This window comes from Scatophagus argus, chromosome 4 (genome assembly GCF_020382885.2).
Source record: "Scatophagus argus isolate fScaArg1 chromosome 4, fScaArg1.pri, whole genome shotgun sequence".
Lineage (NCBI taxonomy): Eukaryota > Metazoa > Chordata > Actinopteri > Scatophagidae > Scatophagus > Scatophagus argus.
In genome coordinates this window covers 13,868,185-13,888,855 of record NC_058496.1, presented here as the reverse complement: position 1 = coordinate 13,888,855, position 20,671 = coordinate 13,868,185, and the positions used below count along the sequence as shown (strand labels likewise).

The 20,671-nt window shown below is 41.1% G+C and overlaps 2 protein-coding genes across 6 annotated transcripts in view; both read right to left on the bottom strand.

Annotated features, from left to right (window-relative positions):
- Nucleotides 1-10,870, bottom strand: part of cltcl1 (clathrin, heavy chain-like 1) — a 28,105-nt gene extending 17,235 nt beyond the window's left edge. For 2 of the 5 annotated variants that reach the window (XM_046387977.1, XM_046387979.1), the window contains exons 1-5: nucleotides 10,370-10,870; nucleotides 3,043-3,250; nucleotides 2,458-2,460; nucleotides 421-689; nucleotides 119-280 (exon numbers count right to left, since the gene is read on the bottom strand). In XM_046387977.1, coding sequence (XP_046243933.1) covers nucleotides 119-280; nucleotides 421-689; nucleotides 2,458-2,460; nucleotides 3,043-3,250; nucleotides 10,370-10,411 — 684 coding nt within the window. In that variant the 5' untranslated portion in view covers nucleotides 10,412-10,870. The remainder of the gene's footprint in view (nucleotides 1-118; nucleotides 281-420; nucleotides 690-2,457; nucleotides 2,461-3,042; nucleotides 3,251-10,369) is intronic. The other 3 variants (XM_046387980.1, XM_046387978.1, XM_046387981.1) reach the window with 3 other exon arrangements.
- Nucleotides 10,871-13,052: 2,182 nt separating this feature from the next.
- Nucleotides 13,053-20,483, bottom strand: si:dkeyp-117b11.1 (B-cell linker protein). The gene is made up of 19 exons (XM_046387974.1): nucleotides 20,229-20,483; nucleotides 18,686-18,711; nucleotides 18,547-18,581; nucleotides 18,402-18,433; nucleotides 18,007-18,100; nucleotides 17,802-17,869; nucleotides 17,637-17,688; nucleotides 17,442-17,546; nucleotides 16,693-16,721; nucleotides 15,942-15,978; nucleotides 15,742-15,805; nucleotides 15,456-15,486; nucleotides 15,284-15,320; nucleotides 15,091-15,196; nucleotides 14,913-14,950; nucleotides 14,661-14,704; nucleotides 14,516-14,584; nucleotides 13,927-14,085; nucleotides 13,053-13,809 (listed from the first exon to the last, which is right to left on the bottom strand). Exons 1-19 carry the CDS (start codon nucleotides 20,235-20,237, stop codon nucleotides 13,693-13,695), a joined length of 1,152 nt encoding a protein of 383 aa, XP_046243930.1. The 5' UTR covers nucleotides 20,238-20,483; the 3' UTR covers nucleotides 13,053-13,692.
- Between the last annotated feature and the right edge of the window lie 188 nt (nucleotides 20,484-20,671).

The following is a 20,671-nucleotide window of genomic DNA, read 5'->3' as shown; positions in this document are numbered from 1 at the left end:
TAGGAGACAAAAAAAGGATAAAGGTTGCTGTTCTGTGCAAACTCTTTGTTCAGAGACTAAATACGCTGTGATAACATCACGAGTGAGATCAGTGAGTGTACACTGTAGGAGCCCTCACCTTTCCCCCCGCCTGTGAGCGCACAGCAAAGCAGAAGAGTGTGGAGGGCTTGGCATTTCCCTCCACTTTGAACTCCCCAAAGGCAGCAGCATGGCCCTCAATGGGCTGGGATACTTTCCTGTCAACCGAATAGAGCTGCATCGCCCCAACCACACGGTTTTGCTGCCAGACAAAGAGTCGGGGAGAGAAAGTTATCTCAGTGTGAACTTTTTGTCCTGTGAGGCTGTAGTAATCATGCATCGAATCATATGCACTTCTGCTGTATGAGGCATGAGTAAACATGTTCATGTGTGTTTGCATGCCTGTGCAGAAATCCCTATCAGCAGCAGCCACTTCTGTTGTTCGTCAGTTCTGTAGTTGATGATCTGACATCCCGCCAGACTGGCGTGCCGGTCGAATACTTTGGTAGGTTGGGAATCTCCCTCCATGCTCCAGTGATAGACGGCTGAATCTGTCACCAGGGCAACAGTGTTTACTGATATCCACTTCCAGAACATGACCTCCTCCGTCATAGTGTGGGCCTTCACCTTGCTCTTCATCTCAATGTTGAAGATCTGCAGCGTCTTAGCAGCTGAGGGAAGGTAAAGACACAGAAAGAAGAAGTGAGACAGGCAGAGCTAGCAGCTATCAGTAGATTCAAAGTAGAGCTGGGGAATGTAACCTCGCAATATCATGATGATTTACCTCAATAACAATAAATTAGACCACTGGATTCACTACCACTAAAATCATTCACTAAAATCATTTTCTGAATGTGCTGCTTTTTAAAGGAAAACTGCACTTTGCCCACATTTATTAAAAGCAATTTTGGCATAAATAATGACTGAAAAATAAACATTTCAACTGGCAAGTAAATGAATACATGGATGTTTGAGATAAGATGTTTTGCTTGTGTTTTTGAGAAATATTTATAACCCTGGCTGGTGCCCTTTGTCCCAGACTACAGTCTCACTGGCCACCCATAAATCTTGACTTAAGAGAGCAGCTCGCAATTACACACAGTGGAGGAAATATTTTACCAAACATAAAGACTGAAGCATGGATTTCATGAAATTTAGTCGGGATTTGTCACTGTTCAAGCCAGCCAACTCGTAAAAGAAACATATTTACTCACCACCAGTTTGTAGTATCTAGACCCACATATAAGTTTGGCTTTATTTGTGCAGGTTACAAGATATTTGTCTCTGAACTTTTTTCACATAATACAGCTGAAAGGAATTTTCCTTGTGGAGCTCACCACATTGAAAAAGTACATAACAAATAATTTAACAACTTAATAAACAATGTAACTGGTACTCTGAATAATCCACAGACTTTCATATGAAAAGGTTTGAACTGATGTACTTTGGAGACACGCTGAAACCAAGAAGACCACTTATTATTGGGACTACTTGTTCAGAGTAAAAAAACAAAAAAAACAAAACACCAGCAACATGTTGTTATGTTGTTGAATTTTTTGATCACAAACAAAATTCCTTTCACTAACACTGTGACAAAGACAGGAAATCTCAGACTTAAAAAAAAAAAAAAAAGCTATCCGCATAGCTATAACCCATTGGACGACAGAAAAGTCTGTTTTTGTTTTTTTTGTCATTCTGGGTATATGGTTTTCACAGGCCACAGAGGTGCTACTGTCTACACAGTAACATGCCTGACTCTTCCTGGGTGCAACTGACTTCTGGCTATAGAAAGCAGATGACAGTTTTATGAAGGTAATAAAACAATAACTGACTAAAACCTGGAGATGCTACAGGTTTGGCTGAGCCATAATAACGTTTCTGTGCTTCAGAGTACTGTTGCCAGCCCTACATGACCAGTAAGAGCCTCCATTTACCTCTAAAGTTACAGAGAAACATTCAGGTGAGGTAATGCATGATTCGGGTGAACATTGCAGCTGCTGTAGACACAATGATACATTAATGGCATCCCTTATATGCAGGAAAGAACTGAAAGTTGGTATGGCTGCTGACAAACAGTCGTTCAAAGACACATACACACACAGTACATCAGACTTTTTCCAGCATGTAATATCTGATTCTGCTAATGCATACCACACATCCACTCTAGCAGCATACAACAGGTCATGCTAACACATGTATAGTTCTCATAAAAGTATGGTGTGTGCCAGCAGGCTCAGTCGGGAGTAGAGGTGTGATACAGAGGTAATATACTGGCAGTGGAAGTCGTTTCAAAACGGTGGCCTGTCTTCTGATTGATCAGTGGTCAAAACAGCTCTGCATACTTGAGAGGGGCATGTGGGAAGCTTTTATGAGAGAGACATGGCTACTGTGTCATCACAACAGAGTGCCAGACGGGTAGACAGACAGAAAGCAACTCACCGTCTGAGAAATGACAGAAAGCAAGGGAGAAAAAGCAAAGTGTCAATCAGGTAAGAATGAGAAGACAAAGACAGACCAGAGGGAAAAGGGCAAACATGGTCATATTATCCTCAGAGGGAGGGGGATTGGGGTAGGGAGAGAGAAAGAGAGAGAGAGAGAGAGAGGGAGAGAGGGAGGAGCATCATAGGCAAATCATCCTTATCAGTGCTTGTGTTTGCGCTCTAAGGGATAGAGTCACTGGCATAAAATCAATTTGCACAACCAATTTAGTACATTCAGACAATAGAACTGAGTGCACTCTACATATTTACAGCATTGACAGAGCATTAGTCACTGCATGACCAGAGGCATTCCCACAGCAATACTAGTACATGACTAAATCGGGTAAAACTAGAGACAAATAAACAGTGTGAATGCCATGCAGACTTCACTCTGGGAATTTAAACAACAATAATACCCTTGGTGCTTGGTATAAAGCCACTAATAATACCAACTAACTGTGCTTTTTCCCCACAACAACACAGTAATTCTCATCTAATAGCCAGCAGTGTGGCTGCCTGAACGTCTCGCCATAGATATTCTTACCTTTCAGGGCGATGACCTTGCTGGCGGGATTCATGATGGCACTATCGGCAGAGATCGGCCTCCTGATTGGGTTGGTGGGGTCAGACATGTCCACGATCACAACCTGGTTCTGTTCGCCCACCTTCTCTCTGATGCAGATAAACTTGTCCGACTCCATGGTGAGATAACTGAACCCAATGTTGGCTGGGTTCACCCCCATGTTCTGCAACTGGAAAGTAACAACAACGTCAATCTTGTTCCTAATCAGCTAACTTTATTTCAACCCTATTTAGTGCTTAAAAGCATTATAATACATAATATAATGTTCTTAACACATTCTAATGTAATTGTAGGCAGATAAAAGTGATTCTGAGTTCATTTTTGATTTCTTTGTATTTGTGAAATTGGTTTTCATTTTTCATTTTGCTTTTAACTTTTGTTGTCAATTCAGTTTATTTATTGTCTAAAATATTCAGCTTTTGCTGACTTGTTGTTCATTTCAGTGTTGACACATTTGACCAAATTGACAAAAAACGTTCCTGTATACTTTTACCTTTTTGGGTACACAATATTGTTTAAGTCTAGTTTTTTATTTCAATTAACTAAAGTTAACTAAAAGGTTATTTCACACTGAGTTTGAGTTTTTGTTTTAGTTTTAGTTAACAATAATAATAACATTGTTGATGTGTTTGTCAACATTTCTAACTTAGTAACTGGTGTATAAACAGTTTTTGAATGATTAAAAACACTGCATAACAAAGCTGCAATAATATTTAAAGTAATAGTTTCATGATTTGGAAAATAGAGTCACGATTGATACCAGCCTCATATTTGTTAGCTAGGCTTAGTTGGGCTAACTGTTTCCTGCTGTTTGCAGTCTTTAGTCTAAGATATAGATATTTAGTGGACAAACATCAGTGATATAATATTACAAACTTTTAAAGTAACATTTAATTACCATCATTCAAACTCACATTTCAAACCCTCATGTTACCAAATGTGTTTGCAGCTCATCATGGCATGTTGGGCTTAGTGTGTCTTTCTTTTATAAAATGATAGTTTAGTTGAACATGACAGTAATTCAAGGTTCAAGTATTAGTTTTTTCAAGAGCTTTTAGTCACATATTGTGGTTACCATCAGGAATGGATGGTATTTGCTCAGTAGTCAGTGTGATAATATATATATTTCTGTAGCATATATGTGGAATAAATGTACATGGCTGCTGCAATTGTGAAATTTCCCAGGCTGGGATTAATAAAGGGCATCTATCTATCTATCTATTTGCAAATCACTGCAGACTTCATTAATCCAACCAAAACTTCTCCATGATTGCGCACTGAGAGTTTCCAACATTTGCACTTAAAGTAAAACTAGAAGAATGTTCTAACTTTTAAAACCTCTGAAAGAGCCACGCCTCCATCACTACAATAAAAAAAACAAAAAAGGAAAAAACAAAAGCAGTGGGAAAATGTATGTGGCACCAGCCTGACATTTGCCTTACAGGGGAAAAAGCAGCAAGTAGTGGACCAAAACTGTGTTTTGATTAAAATAGCAGCAGGTCTGCTCCAGTTTTCCAGGGATATTCTTAAAGGTTGTTTTCCAGACAGGAGGTCTGGTGGTACATGGTGCCAGGGAACAAGCGTGGGCACACAGTGGACAACAGGATGTTAACTTAACAGGGCTTTTTACACTCTCACTATAGCTGTTTGTAGTCTCCGAAATTTACTTAAGCATTTTGATCTTCAATGACAGATTTCTTTTTTTTCTTAGTTGCTCAAGCATTACTGTAATTATAACCACATCTCAATCACACTGAAATGTACAGTGTTGCTCTCAGCAAAGTCTGCAATTAAACCCTGACTCTGCATTTAAATCTCTATGCAAGCAGCCAGCTGTAAAGAACTTTAATTATCACTAGATTCTTCAGCCTGCACCAGACTGAGACAACGTTGAGGAAAAACCCCAATACAAAATCACTAAAACCAAGAACGAATAGGATTTTTTTTAATAAACCACCATCAGCAAATCCAATTCATTATTCAACATATTTACTTTTCAAACAAGAAGAGGTCCCCAGACGCAACAACACACAAAGACCGAGCTCATGTCAGTTTCTGCTGTGTCAAATCTTATCAGAACTAAACAACATGAAAACACTTCATCAAGGTTAACAGCTGCTGAACAGAGGGATTATTGTACACACTGTCACACTGACTGCAAACTGCGAGGACAGACCAAAACATGCACTCTCCCTCTGGTGACTGAACTGACTGCATTATGCAGTCTGAGGCAAGTGGAAAGGAATCCTTACGCTCATCACAAGGACTGCACTATCTCACAGCGAGCTGGTAGAGCCGGACAACAAGTCATGACTGCTGAGCCATTTTGAATCATGTCATCTCCAAAACAGGAAGGATATTACACTCTGTTACCAACAGTCAGGGGTGGACAGAGGGATCCAATGAGAGAAGCAGTTTTCTAGCAAGTAAAGTTCTTTGATTAATTATATCCAACAGATTGCAATTGTTAGATTTTCCTTTGAACTGGGTGGAGCTGAAAGATAATTTAAAGCTGCACTAATCAATTTTTTATTGTTATTATTAACAGCAGATCACCTCACCATGTTTAATGTGTTAGAAGTCGCTTTCAGAGACCACAGAGAATTAACCCCCAGCTCTGCAGTTCCTCTAAGCTCCAGGGGAGCTTTTTAACCTCTTCTAGCTCATTGTCTTGTTTTATGACCTGCTAACATCAGTCATCATCCCCCGTTTAGCAGCAATTAATGCAGGTTTAAAATCCCCTTTTCTCTAACTGAGATGGTGTGATCTTTGCTGTCCAAGTGGACAGCTTCTAAAATGTGCTGAATTTCTGCTGTTCTATTAGTTTTATTATACCTGAAACTGAATATGTTTGGATTTTGGACTGCTAGCCTATCAAAATTACACAATTTGAAGACTTTGCCTTATAATGGGAAACAGTGATGGGCAATCTGCATTTTTTTCTGGCTTCTTATTGACCAAATGACTAATCAAGTAAATAACCAGCTGATTATTTGATAGTGAAATTAATGGTTTGTTGCAACGCTGCACCATTTTGGTTGCTTTCTATATCTTTGCATATATTAGCCATTTTAAAATATGAATATAAGTGGATATCCCTATTGATATTGTGATCATAATTTCAGTCATACCCCTGAGCCACAGCTTGATGTGCAGGCGGTTTCTGTGAGATTATGGGGACATGCAAAATAAAGGCTTCTTGAAAAAGGCCACAGAGAAGACCTGAGGGAGAACTGGAGCCATATGCTGCATTTCCTCAAGACTGCCAAAACTATCTCTGGGAAGAGAGGGGAGGGAAGCCACAATAAAGATAGTAGGGGAGAAGATAAAAAAAGGAGTGAAAGGAAGAGCTCCAGACACAGTCCAGCATCTTGCTAAAAACGAAGGCAAGGGTGGGTGTTAGCAAAGAACCAGTCTGAAGAAGAGAAGCCAGAGTGATAAATGTACCATTTATGAGGAATGAAGAAGGAGGGATGAGGGCTAGGTTTACTGGGTGCAGTACCAGTAACACAGGCCTTTGGCAAACTACAGTTCAGGGTGGGGCGACTGACTCACTGAAAGAAAACCCCCCACACTCGATCACTCGGAACTAAAATCACACTTAAACTATAACCTGCCTCCAGTAATGCCTAAACCACCTCCGGTAATACATCTTCACATACTCAGACTCCCGTAAGTCCTCCTACCTGCACAGCTGAGATTGACAATCACAGAAACAGCATTACTATAACAAAGGCAGTAGAACTTCACTGATGATAGAGCATTGACGGTATTTGGTGAGTCATAGACTGGGTGGATGCTCTGACACATTGCATCAGCAGCTGAGGGTTTTGGGTTCAGGAGGAGATTACAAAAACCATCTAAAGTGAGGAATTCAGCAAAAAGACACGAAGTGTATAGTTTAGGTGGTATACAGTATAGGTAATCATGAAGTCCTTAAAGCTGCTCTAATCAATGGGTTACATTAATGATGGATCAAATGAATACAAGGTTGCTCGTAGTGATAAACCTACAGATAATTATCATCCAACTCTGCACTTCCTTTAAACAAATAGTTTTATAGTATCTTTCAGATCATTGTTCATGTTTTCAGGTCCGGAGCTTTAATGTTCTGGTTCACTCTCACAGCTCTCATAGTGTTGTAAAAATGGTCTAAAAATCCTCTATTTCAGAACCTGCCCAGCAGGGAGAATAGCAGACAGTCAGGAACTAGCTGGTGAATTTAGTAGAGCATTTACCTGCTAAAGAGCCAGACATTTATCTCAGGAGGTGGTGAAGAAAACAGAGCTAAAAAGAGACTGACTATTGGAGGCAACTCCAAATTAGTGCTAATGTTGCTCAACAACTCTTTGCCATATAACGTGAAAGGTAACGAGGTCGTGAGGTGTGGCAGTTTCGTTGTTTTTAGCTTGTTTCTGTCATTTTGGTTTCAAGGAAAATTGCCAAACATTCACTCATTTTACATTTCCAGATATAGGATTTGATGCTTTTGACTGTTGATCTGTTTTATTTATTTTATCCATTTTATTTTGGGAAATTACAAGTATATTATAATGATAATTAAAATGGTATTTTTCACTATTTTGTTATTTTTTGAATACAAAACAATGAATTATCTGGAAACTAAAATGCTAATTAATTGTTAACGAAAATAACCCCCCACTGCAGTTCTAAATCAGTCATCACAGGCTTAACTGTCCATGACTCATTTAACATATAACACAATTATACAATGTGCATACTGTGTGTTAGTGTGTGTGTGTGTGTGTGTGTGTGTGTGTGTGTGTCTGAATGACTGCCCTTTAATGCATTCATGACTGCGCTTTGGTGACCAAAAACAGATGTGTTCTGTTGCATTGTTCCATCATCCTGCTTCCTATCCTGATGTGATTTGCGGGACTTAAATAGGGCCTGCTTACCTCATATGCCTATCGCATCCGTTGAGTTTTAGCGTGGTGGCATCATTTCATCAGTACTGATACAACAGCGCATTAGGATGTTGTAAACAGCCGCAGAGCAGCAGGTTGGACTCTCCTAACTCAGCTCGACAAGACAATGTTCAGGCACTTTGAGGTTGCAGGACATTTTTACACTTACACAAGCTGCTACAATACGTAGGCTGCTGCACTGACAGTCATCAGCAGAACCACATAAGCTGCAAATGACTCTCGCTTTAACACTTTCAGAATTCAGGTCTTGTCTTCCTTCATCTTGCAACCAACATAATCCACACAACTTAAAATACGTAGGGATGTAGCCTGTAGGATGTTGGCTTCACACATCCAACTAGGGCGCCGATCAATTTGGTCGATCAATGACACACTTTGACATGCTCATACATACATGCCCAGGCCCTGGATCATAAATCACAATGAAGCATACAAACAAGGAGGACAAAGAGTAATGATGGAGGAAGAGTTTACTGCACAGCTTGGCAGTAAGGACAGTGAAAGGTAGGCAGGCGGCCCATAGCTACTGGTGTGGGGTCAGAAAATGAACAGACTTTGTCCTCCAAATCCACATTAAACACCAGAGTCATGTTAAAGACCTGTTTTGAGTGGAATAACTAGAGCAGCTGGTTTGCTCTTTATCTCACATGCTGGTACCTCGTCATGAAGCTGGGCCCACGTTCCACTCCTGAACCCCCGGCCCAGACTACAAACACAGAGCTGTAAATACCAGGCCAAGATAGAAAAAAAAGCTAAACAACTTGAGGCCCAAAGTCCTGGGATTGCAAATTCCAAGCATTTTTCACTCTGCTGGAGCCACCTAGATTCACAGAGGGTTGCAACCGGGGCAGAGCTGGGATTTCACAGTAGAGGCAGAACGTAAAGCTGTCTGCTGCTTATCACTGTCTCAAGAAAAGATCGTCTTAGGAGATGTAGAAGGGAAAGGTATGCACTGCTGAGGGCCATTTGAACTAATAACCCAGACATCGCCAGGTTCTGCACTGGCCTCCATCAGCGAGCAACAGAGTACCAGTGCTGTCAGTGAGGAGGGAAGCCTGGTGGCCTGCAAGCTCTCTTAGCCAGCACAGTTTTTTGGTGGATAAAGGATCTTTGGCTGAGGAAAGTGGGGCTATTGGCCAGAGGAAGGGAGCAGAGAGGGGGGTGGGGGCTCTTTTTTTTTCCAAGTGAAAGGCCATTTCACTGCCTGCTGTTACCATAACAACAGGCCACAGACGAGGGGAGGTGTAGGGGTGCGTCACAAAGTTTCCCTTCTGGCTGCAAGACACCAAGCGCTGGGGCTGCTACGGGACAGCGATTATCAAAGTCCAAACCAGAGGGGGAAAATGGGGCCATGGTGGAAACAGTTCCTCCCCAGACGACCACATAACTGGCTGTTTGTTTTCGTTGCCGTCACAGATTGTAAAAGGGCATTTTGTGTTGCCAGCCTAAGACTACAGGGCCTTTGCTACTCTGTCATGTTGATCATTTTGAAGCTGCACAGATGCTCCTCAGGCATAAAAAAAATATCACAAGTAGAGCTGGAAGAGACATCAAATCAATATAGCAATATAGCATTACGATGCCCGTAATATGAAACTATATCAATAGGTTTCTGGTTGTTGCAGAGTCAACATACTTCTCAGATAACGTATTTTACGTAGTGCATTCCAGCTTTCTCTGCATCTATTTCAGTGCTGTGACTGAATAAGTGCAAAATAAATGCTTCTACCTCTTCACGGACATCTACACTAAACGGAAGGTGTCGAAAAGCACTTCATATTAGCATGACATTATCAATACATTATGGTGATTTTATCAGACTGACTGCTCAGTGCTGTTGGGGGTGACAAAGTAGGAAATGTGTTGCTGCAGGACATGACAACAACAACATGGTAGCCACAACGCTTGAGTGCAAGTGCCATTCAGGTCTCAGTTACAACGTAACCACCAACACATGAGCTTAGTTGTCTGCAACAAAGTGTCAAAACACCGCAATTTGCGTAGCGCGCTGAAAATGACAGCCGCGTTTTCCCACTTGATCTGGAGAGGAAAAAACTGCGGCGTATCCACACACACATCCACACACACACACACACACAGACACCGGTCCGCATTGGAGCTGTGTACGATCTGACTGTTCAATTTTTACAAGTCATCATCTGCCCGGTAGGAGAAAACTAGGCCTGTAGCTATATTGAGCACCACCCTGCAGCCCTATTTCAGATTCCATTTAAATGCGACATGTGCTGTGTGTGTGTGCGGACCGACATGGGCGAGGAGCTGCGCAAAAAAGAAATGAGCTGAAATTAATTATAGGGCTTTTTCTGCGGTCTTCTTACCTGCAGATGTTCCTGAAATCGTATCGGCAGTATCTGAGCCATTTCTGGAGGATTTCTCTTTCTGAAGAAGACGTGAGGAAGGAAAGGGGAAGGGGACAGCAGGAGGAATAGAGGTGATCTTGCTCTGTTAGTGCCCTAAACGTCCCCAAAAAGTCAAATATGATGGACAGTAGTGGGTAGTCTGGGTGGCTTGCGTTGGTATCACACAAATCCAGTGACTGCTCCCATTCAGTAGCCCCCCTACAGTCCTGAAACAAAAACTCCGCACCTCCGCTAAGAAAACTAGTCCATTTCAACTACTACGGAGCCGGTGCGTGAACCAGCTCCTCTTCGAGCCATGTAAGAGCACAGGGCTGTCCTAAAAATCAACGCTGAGTTATTGTAAGGGATGACTTCGCACAAAAAGCCGTGGATTTTAGTTTTCTCAGAGCTGTCAACGCTAGCGATCGGATGTGCGCTTTGTACCCCTCCGCCGCAGCCCCTTCCCCCTTTCCTTTCCACCAACTTCGAAATCAAAGCTCGTGACAGGCGCCCCACCTTTGCATGATTGCTACAAAATCACACACACGCACACACTCCTCTCAAAAGCGTGTTGTATGGATGACGCATAGACAAAAGTGCTGACATGTCAGTGTGTTTTTCAAGGAGCAGCAGCTTGTTAAAACTACCGGATCTCATCTCATCATCATCACCACCACCACCATCATCTTATTCATTTATTATGCCTGGTGAGCAGCAGCTGAGTATAACTGAGTATAAATAAACGTACTATTTACAGTTAGTTAAGTTTAACACAGACATTATCCCTGTCAAATATTGCACCTAATTATTTATTACATTAAAACTTTCTGGACTTACACAAATGCATATGATTGAACTCCTTTGTGACACATTTGTGTACACGTAAAAATGGAAAACAGTATGAAAATTCAGTGTTCAGTTTCTTCTTGCAGTTGTTCTGGAAACACTTCACAAAATCAAAGGCCTACTGAGTCAGGATGACACACAGGATGTGGACAGACATCACTGAGATGCTCCACCTCTTAAGTATCTGATGCACACCATACAGTATTAAATTCCTCAGCTGATAAACATGGTTAAGTTTTGTGTGGAAGGCTAAAATTAGGTGCTGCATAGACGTTTATGATCACCCTGGTAAGTAGCCAGGCTAGTCAATCTTGTTCAAGCACATAAAGTTGTAACATGGTCAGAATAAAAGTTCATTTTTTATTTGCAGTATATCTAAATCTCCTTATAAGGCTAATAAAACAGAGGATATGTTAAGCCAAGTGGACAAGTGGCAATAGGTCTCAGGATATTATTTAAAATGAAATGAAATCAAATGAAATCTACAACTTAAAACTCCATTGTTAAAATCAGTGTATAAGACGTGGGCACTGAGCTTCCGTGCTTTACATATCTAATAACGCAGTAATCCCGCGATCCTGACGAATAAGCGGTATAGAAAATGGATGGATGGATAACGCAGTATTGTTGGGGTCAAGATCCAGAGATCAGTTTGTCACCCCAGCAGTAATCCAGGCTAGAGTTACATGATGCCTTACACCCACCTGCCAAATTACACTGGCTCCAGGAAGTTATTTAGTACTCATTTGCACCACCTGCCTATATGCAAATACAGCAGCTACTGCTAAGCCCCTGCCTTTACAGCCTGTATGGAAGTCTACAGCATAATGTTGTTGGACAGTGTACAAACACTGTAAAAATATAGATTAATTCAATAAAAATATAAGCTATAATATGAGAATGTCTGATTAAGAATCACTTTATGGGCAGTATATATATTTTTACATACACACACTGAATTTGACCCATCCTTAGTTGAACACACATGTAACACTCAGCAAATTACACACACACAGGAGCAGTGGGCAGCATCAAGCACCCGGGGATATTATATTGGGGGGTCAGCCAGCTAATGGAGGGGTGGGGACATTTTTCATATTAATCACTCCACCACACCCAAATTTTTCCTGTCCATCCGGTGGGGGAATCAAACCGGCGACCCTCCGATCACAAGCCGTTTCTCCAACCTCTAGGCCACAGCTGCCCCTGTCTGATGTGCTCAGCTGAGAAGCAGGGTGTTTGTTCTGTATGTGATTTCATCACATCACGGTTACAATTTGGCCTTATTTTTCAAGGATGAATTACATTCATGCTTTACAGTAAATTTTAAAGGCAGTTATTTCAAGTTGATAAAATTGTGACAGGAGAGATTTTCACCCATACTGCAAAATATTAGACTAAACTCTGATATGTGTAAAATGTTGATTTTTACACTGTTGGAGTTAAATCATGCACAAAGGATTCTGCGTTGTGGTATGCTGACAGCTCCAGGATTTATGTTTTGGCCACAGAGGGGGTGATTTCACTCTGACAGGAAGAAGGTGTAACCAGCAGCGTCTGGTCAGCGACCTCTGGAGGCAGTTAACACAGACAGAGAAAGACACACACACACACACACACACCACTCATAGTATCTCAGTCAAAGCCACAAACCCTCAGCTCACCATACTGACCCTCAGTGTTTATCAACCTTTCATAATGTACTAAATCATCGAAATGAACCACACACACCACAGAACCTCGGCTCAGGTTAACTGATGATTACTGGGCAACAAAAGTAAAACAGAGGCAAAAGAAATAAACAACATAAAGCAGATTCATTTTGACTTTGGGTCTGTATTGCACAATATCTACAATATCACACTAAAAAGACACCTGTCACATACAGTATAATAAAAATGTCATTAAACAGCTAAAACTACAGAAAGATACTCACCAAATTACTACAAGCAACTAAAAAAAACAACTGATTGATGGAGACATGGCTGAAAGAAATGGCCACAAATTTGGAGGCTGCTGTGCTACAGAACTGTGGAGTTTGTTTAGAAGTCAGTGATCTGACAGAAAGCTCATCACTTCTTTCATCCAGAGGCAGAAACATCCAGACTGAATGACTCTTACAGTAATACAGTGACACATTTTCCTATTCACTGGAGAACAATTGTGCAATTGTTTCCAAAATGATGACCTGGCTAGAAACGGGAAAATCATTTCATCAAAACTTTCTGATCGCTGAGATTTAAAGTTCTCAGTTAATAATCTCTGCTGGGTTTTCAGTGCATCAAAAGTTTGTATTTCTATTCAATAAATAAAACAATACTTTAGCTGTGTAACTGTGACTTCAGTGAGTTGTAATTTCACTTTGGTGACCCACAACAGACTACTTCCAAATGTGCAGTTATCCTTATATAATTCACATGAATGCAGCATGAGAGAGACTCTTAGTTGTGTAGTTTCTAAGGACGTGCAGGGTGGGTTAAATATGTCGTGTGCTTCGCTTGGCTCTTGCTGTCTATCAGAAGCAGCTGGTTATTCTTGTGGTGGGAAATCATTTCATCAAGTGTGTCGAAAATCTGAGAGAGAAAAAGGGAGAGAGGTAATTTTAAAAAAAGCCTGCAATTCTTCCAGCATACTTTTTGTCTTCTCCTTCCCCTCCCTCCCTCTCTCTCTCTCTCTCTCTCGTTCCTCACCTCTTCATTCTTCTTGCCCTCTTTTCCAAGGGCGTAACCTTGTGTCTCCCCCAGGAAGCGGATGGGAATGTTGTACACCTTCTGCTGGTAGAGCACAGCGAGGGTGTACGGCTGGCGGGCGCTCTGGGCTGAGCTGTGTCGGATGAGAAAGGCGCCATCCTGCAGCGAGGAAAAGGAGAGAGCAACAGGAAAATGTGAGCTAAACTGACATAAAGATTATGAAATAAAAAGCACTGGGGAAGAAACGTTGGGAAGCTTTGACTGGAGAACGAGGGCCTAAAAGAGAGCAGGGAAGTAAAAGTAAAAGTGAGAGGTGGACTAAGAATTGGGGGAATGTAAAAAGACTCAACATATTATACAGAGTAAGCAGTGGAAACGGAGGCCCTGGAGGCATCTCACTCAGGTTTGGTTTTTATTTGAGACTCAACTGTGAGTGTGAGCACAAATATGCACTTTAAACGCTCAGCAAATTCCCCCTTTGCGCTGTCTCAAGCTCTTGTGTTTACTTGGCTGAAAATAAAAACTGATTTTTAATGAAACGACACTCCCATCATTAGCCATGAAATAAAACATGAAACTGTTTGGTTACCTTGTTGACCCTCAGTAAGAGATCCTCTGCTCTCTTTCTGTTGCACTCTCCAGCAAACCATTCTTTGTCCTGCAATGTGACATAAGCATGTCAATAACAGTCAAGCAGTGGTCGCTAACTTGTGTCGGATTTTTCAGTATCATACCTCATTCCCAGACTGTTTGGTCTCTCTCGTACCACTGGTTAAGGCTTCAAACAGACAGAAAGCATGTTACTTGTCAAGCACAGGTTTGGGGATTCTGTATTAACAACAGCCAGGTGCTTAAAAAGAAGTTAAGTGTGATCCATGTCATGTTTGGAATATATTTAATAAAGAATCAAAGCAGACCCCAGCAGAGTCTCCTTTTAAAATAATTTAAAAAAGAAAATTCTCTTTTTTAAAAAAACAGGTGCTTACCCACAGGCTTAGTGTCTGCCATGGGAGGATTTGGAGGGCTATAATAAAGACAGGAAGGCTAATGTTATACAGTCAATTTAATGTATGCATGCACTTGCAGATTTGGTCAGCTGCAAAAAACAAGCTGAAAATGAATGTGGCTCATGGCAGATGCTGTCTAACAAACATATGTGCACACCTGGGTTTAGCTTCCTTCAGGTTGGCAGGCAGAGGGGGCTTTACACTGGGAGCTGGCGGAGGCAGTTTGGTGGGAAACGGGGCACGTCTGACTTCAGCTGAGGGAGCTGTAGGGGTAATAATATATGTGCACTTCATCATTGTCAAAATAGTTTCTTTTGCATGTGGTTTGCATTGATATTTGGTCAGTTTACCTGTTTTTATCTCATTCAGGGAAGGCAAAAGTGAATTCTGAAAGGGAGGAGAAAACAGTTGCTGAGTTCAGTTTCCCTAAAAACTTCCATTAACTGTCCTACTTTTAATAAGAACAGAGCTACATACAAGGCAATGATGAGACTAAGCACTGAGATGAATAGACACACTCACAGACTTTGCTCTGGGAACGGGAGGCTTCATGCTGCAGACAGACAGAGTGTTCATTTTCATTACATGTTTATTACCAAGCATTTGCTGCATTATACCACTCGCCTACTACGTGTGACACGTTTGCATTCTGTTGCAGAAACACAGCAGCCTCACTGTCTGATGTGACTTGGAGTGTGAAGCCATGCAGATTATGTCACAGGTTACTTCAGGTTAGCGTGAATCAACACGCACTGCTCAGGTAGCAGCGGGTTGAAGGCTGGTCTGACCCAGGCTGAAGTGCACTTACACGGGTATGGGAGAAGGTACAAGCGCCGTCTTGGGAGATGGAGGCATCCTCACCGGCACACAAGCTGGGAGGCAAGAAAAAAGGAAGTTGTCTTTCACAACATATGTCACGGTTGTGAAAATTGCAGTTTAAGTTACTGCTACTGCTCATCACAATTTAACATCTCAGAGCTGGTTCTTGTGAAGTGTTAAGCAACTTACCGGCTGTAGGTTCTAAGTAAAGGTCATCATTGTCTTCCTGAAACAGCAAAGAACAAATAATGTCACGTAGTGAAATCTAACAAAAGTTGGGTAAGCGTTCTTACGGAAGCCCAGTAATGAAGCGTTTGAGTTCGAGCAGGGCACTAAGGTCAAGCTGGTATTAGCTGACTGTCATGAGCTGTTTCATTGCACATGTACAGAACAGCATTTGTCATTATTCATATGCTTTTGGTTTTGCTCTTGTGCCATTTCTTTTGCTGCCCCCTGTTGTTTTGTTGTTGTTTGCTTTTGCTATTGTTGATTTTATGACCAAGTTGGTCAGGGTTAGGTAACAACGAGGTAATATTAAATAATTAGATAATATTAGATGATATTTAGACAAACTTGCCTAGTCTCAGGTGCACCTGATGGTTCAAATGCTGCACCTAAACTTCCGCATTTAGTTCAGCTTTCCAGCCACAGCAGATCCACAGTCATACTTCTCTCCACAGATATTATACACAACACTACAAATAACTACAGAAAATATTACAGCAAACCATCAAAGAAAACCTGGAAGGTTCTATTTTCTTGAAACTGGATCTGAATTCTGATTCTGATTTTCCAACAAAAACCTTTACAGTCACAGTCAGGCAGCCCGCTCACTAATCCATCTGTGACAGGCCCAACATTTTCATTTGAATTGAGTTATATGCATTATATGTTACAGACAGGGCAAAAAAATAAGTTAGTAAGCTCAGGTTAAACTTACCTGTTCTTCATTCGGATCCAGATACACATCTGAAATACAGAAAAAAATATTCAGTGATTTGTGATGTATGTTAATATCACAGGTGGGGAGGGATTTAATGCAATATAAATATCTGTGTAATCGCAGAACAAAAGAACAAATAACAGGACAGAACTGGACACAATCTAACCCAGTAACACTACACACTGTGATGGCCAGCAGTACTACTGATGAATAAGGTGTACTGTGTACATGTGGTGTGCTGGTGGGATGGTATCTTCAGATTTATCATTTAGGTCTAGCAGTCTTTTATATATAGTTTTGTTCTCTCTTTCCAGTTATGTTGAGTGAAATGTGCAAAAAGATTTGTTTCAAGCAGCACAACAATGGGACTCAGAGGAATATTCAAGCAGGGAACCTCTTGACTGGCTCGAGTCCTTCAACTTGAAGTTTTGGACACTTGGGCAAAGCCAGAGGGTGTGAAAATAATCTTCTAATGACATGAGTTTCTTGTCTTTTAAACTTATTAATTAAGGTGTGAGATTGCCTTGATGATCTTGCACATCACTTTGCAGTCAGTTTGCAAAAGAAGTTTCTGACGCTGCCATGAGAATATCTCCTTGGGAAATATTTATTAGACAATAAGCATGCAGCAACATATCACCTCAGTAATGGCATTTACCTTACCTCAGTCAGCCAACAGACATTTACAGATTGGTGAATTACTTCTATGAAAGGCTTGTTAACGTTTATAGAAGTGATTACTGTACCTTCCTCAGTGTTGGAAGCTGGGACTGGAACAGGAGCAGAGCGGACTGGTGGAGGAGGCATCATCTTCTTTCTCCCGGGCTTCTCGTTTCTGTCTATCTCAGGTGCTGGGAGGAAGAAAGGTGCAGTGGTATCACATTAAAGAAAAGGGATAAAGAGATGACAGAGCCGTGAATGAATACTGATGAATAACTGACGTTTCTTGGTGTTGGGATCGTAGTAGAAATCCTCAGCACGTTGTGGAGGTTTCTGGATGGCGGAGGTGAGATCATTGACTTAAAACCAGCCAAGCATCTTAAAATACATTTCACAGGTAGAGTGACAGACAGAGACAGACTTTAAGGACACTGAGCTGTTGTTACCAAGGCTTTTCCTGGTCTGGGTAGAGGAGCAGCCTGCCGCTGCGGAACAGCAGGATTGGACGTCCTCTCTGCAGAAAGTAGTATCAAGTAACAGAACTTTAGAGAAAAGGTTAGTTTTAGATTGTCAGAGGTGCCCATGCTGAAAAGGGCTTTAAGCCATTTATACCCCAGCTGTATTGGTAATAACTCAGTGCCATGTTATTACCCAGATAAACATTCTCCTCCACTTGTCTCTGTGGGACCTTCACAGCTGGACGCTCACAGGGAGGAGCTTCATACATGTCACCTTCCTCGTCATCCTGTCATTAGAATAACAATTAAGCATTTTCACTACTCATCATTAACACTTAGACTTTAGAAATAGAGTTAAAGGAAACCATCGCTAACAGGACTAGAAGCCTTAAGTCTGCATTTTACAGTACAGTAGTGTATGAATTAGTGGAAAACAAAGCAGGAAATCTGCTGGAGTTCTGTATGTGCAACAGAGTTGGGAGGAGAAGCAGCAGCCAGGCATCCTCCACTGAAAGAAGCCTAAAGCTTATACCTGTTTAATAATATGTGAATAAAACCTGTAACGACTTCAGGAACTTGTTAACTTACAAATTCATCCTGTGGCCATCCTGCATTGTTATCTGAAACGGATTTCAAAAGGATATTGTGAGATAATAAGGTTTGTAATCCAGTGAAGAGACAAAGAGAGATCAAAACATTTTTCCCTCCATGCAGAGGTGAGGTTAAATCTCACCTGTCCTCCTGGGTGGAGCTGGAGGGCCACTGTGTCTGACAGAAAAAGGACAGGTAAGATGCTGGAGTAAAATTTTATTTCATGCATCATAAATTAACAGCAAAACTACAGAGGTTTCGCTAATGGTCGCGATACTTACAGGTTCTTCAGTTTTCCAAAGAAGCTCTGAAAAACACAGAAACCTCAGAGGAGTATTGAAAGGTTTAACATCAACAAAAATCTACCTGCATTCCTGGCTGGTAATCATTTACTTTTAGTTCTTGCAAAGTATGTAACTGAGGTTGGCAGGAGGAGGCGGAGATAAACACACACGTCAAGTGAAATCAGGAAGTGGAGCAACAGTCTCTTTGTTTTCCCACAGTGCCATGCAGGTGTAGGGGAAGTGTTGATGTAAAGTAAATTATTATAGACAGTCAGGGAGTTGTGTTTGTAGATTTCACATGCAGGCACACAAGGTGTCAGAAAACAGTTGTTTTTTATCAACATGCGGTTGCAGGTGAGAGGTGACAAAAAGGACAAAGAGAACTGAATCACTGTTCTGTTATTTACGCTAAAAATATCTGCATTTAAGATCAGGTAAAGTTACAGTGAGTGGGTGTTTCAAAGTTTCAAAACCATTAGTTAAGTCTCACGAAAAGTGCCGTCAGTGGCCCAGCAGACCAACAGGAGGAAATAGGAAAAAGTCGTGTGACCATGGAGTGAAATCTGATGCAAACAAGGACTCACTGAGCATCATTCAAATGTGTCACTGCTGAGACAATAGAAATACTGTAACTGTGTTATCACTACTAAGTACATTTGATATTAATAAAAAGATAACCAGCTACTCTACTGTACTTTTGAATGCTCTTAACTGACAATAACATTAGACTCAACTCCAACACCATTTCTGAGTGAACACCTTCCAAAGTACTGCCTGATCATGTTTACTGAAAATGCATTAGGGGAAAGCAAAACCACTGGCAAAAAATGCAACCACGATTTGAATGAGAATACAGGTCAGATACCAGAACTGCAAGCTAAATATGTAGAAGTGTACATACAAAAAGTAGAAGTGACAGTACTTGGCTTACATGAAATAAATAATGTAGGTATGTACGTTATTACTGGTTAAATTTCCAATTTATATGAACTTAATACTACCTAGATAGTAGTCAGTCTAAACTTCAAACAGAACTTTAACATTTGCACATCAAAAATAGCACATGCATCAACTTTGGATCAATTTTGTACTCAAAATCCCCGTAAATCACATTGAAACATCTTTAAAATCTAACAGTCTCATTTTAGACAACTAAGAAACTGATTTTACGGGGGACAAACAGAAAAGAAAGCCTAACCAGCATGACCTTTCGGAGAGCTTCACAGTAAAGCGCATTACTGATGGCTGTAGGTGTGCAGTGTTTACTCTCAGGTTATCTGCAAACATTAGTTGTCTGGATTCTTTTCTGTTTGTCTTCACCTTCCCACTCAATCACAACTTTAACAGCGGAGCTGCCATCACATCTTTATCCGTTCAAAACTCCAAAACAAAAAGTGCTGAAATAAAAGTAACAACATGCGCTGTTTACAGAGGATTCAACTGCCACAGCACTATAACTGCCATCGACAACACCTGCTCACTTCCTTCTCAGTCCACCCAAAGTCACCAGAATGTAAACCCAAATAACACAGTACTTTACCATTGTCATGATTTGGGGTCAAGTCTCACAGCTCAAGTCATGAGGAAACGTCCATTTCGATTCTGTCTCAATGCAAATGGTTCTGAAGATTGAAAGTGAATGATACAGAGAGACTGTGAAGAGCAGCTCTAACTGATCTTATTTGCATTTCCTACCCTACTGCCAGGCTGTCTGACCTGCAGCTGGACCGCCTGCTTTCAAATGAGCTGCAGCCGCTGCACAGCTCAAACGTGAGTTCAAATTTCCATACTGAAACCTACTAATAGCCATATAACAAACTTGTTTTGCAGCGAGTAATGAACATCTCCTTTTTACCAGGCAAGTAAGTTACATGATACATGAAGTAAGAAGACAGCACTGATGCAATTTTAACCTGTTTTGTTATAAGCACTGAGTCTTTGCATGAAGCAGTATGTGCAGAGTGCACATGCACCATGCATTGT

Bases quoted from the DNA above. Each gene is read 5' to 3' on its own strand.
- si:dkeyp-117b11.1 (XM_046387974.1), bottom strand. The intron at 18,434-18,546 runs GTGAGATTTAAC...AATCCGTTTCAG, and splicing joins AGCTCCACCCAGGAGGACAG to ATAACAATGCAGGATGGCCA. The intron at 16,722-17,441 runs GTACAGTAATCA...TCTGTATTTCAG, and splicing joins AGCTTCCAACACTGAGGAAG to ATGTGTATCTGGATCCGAAT.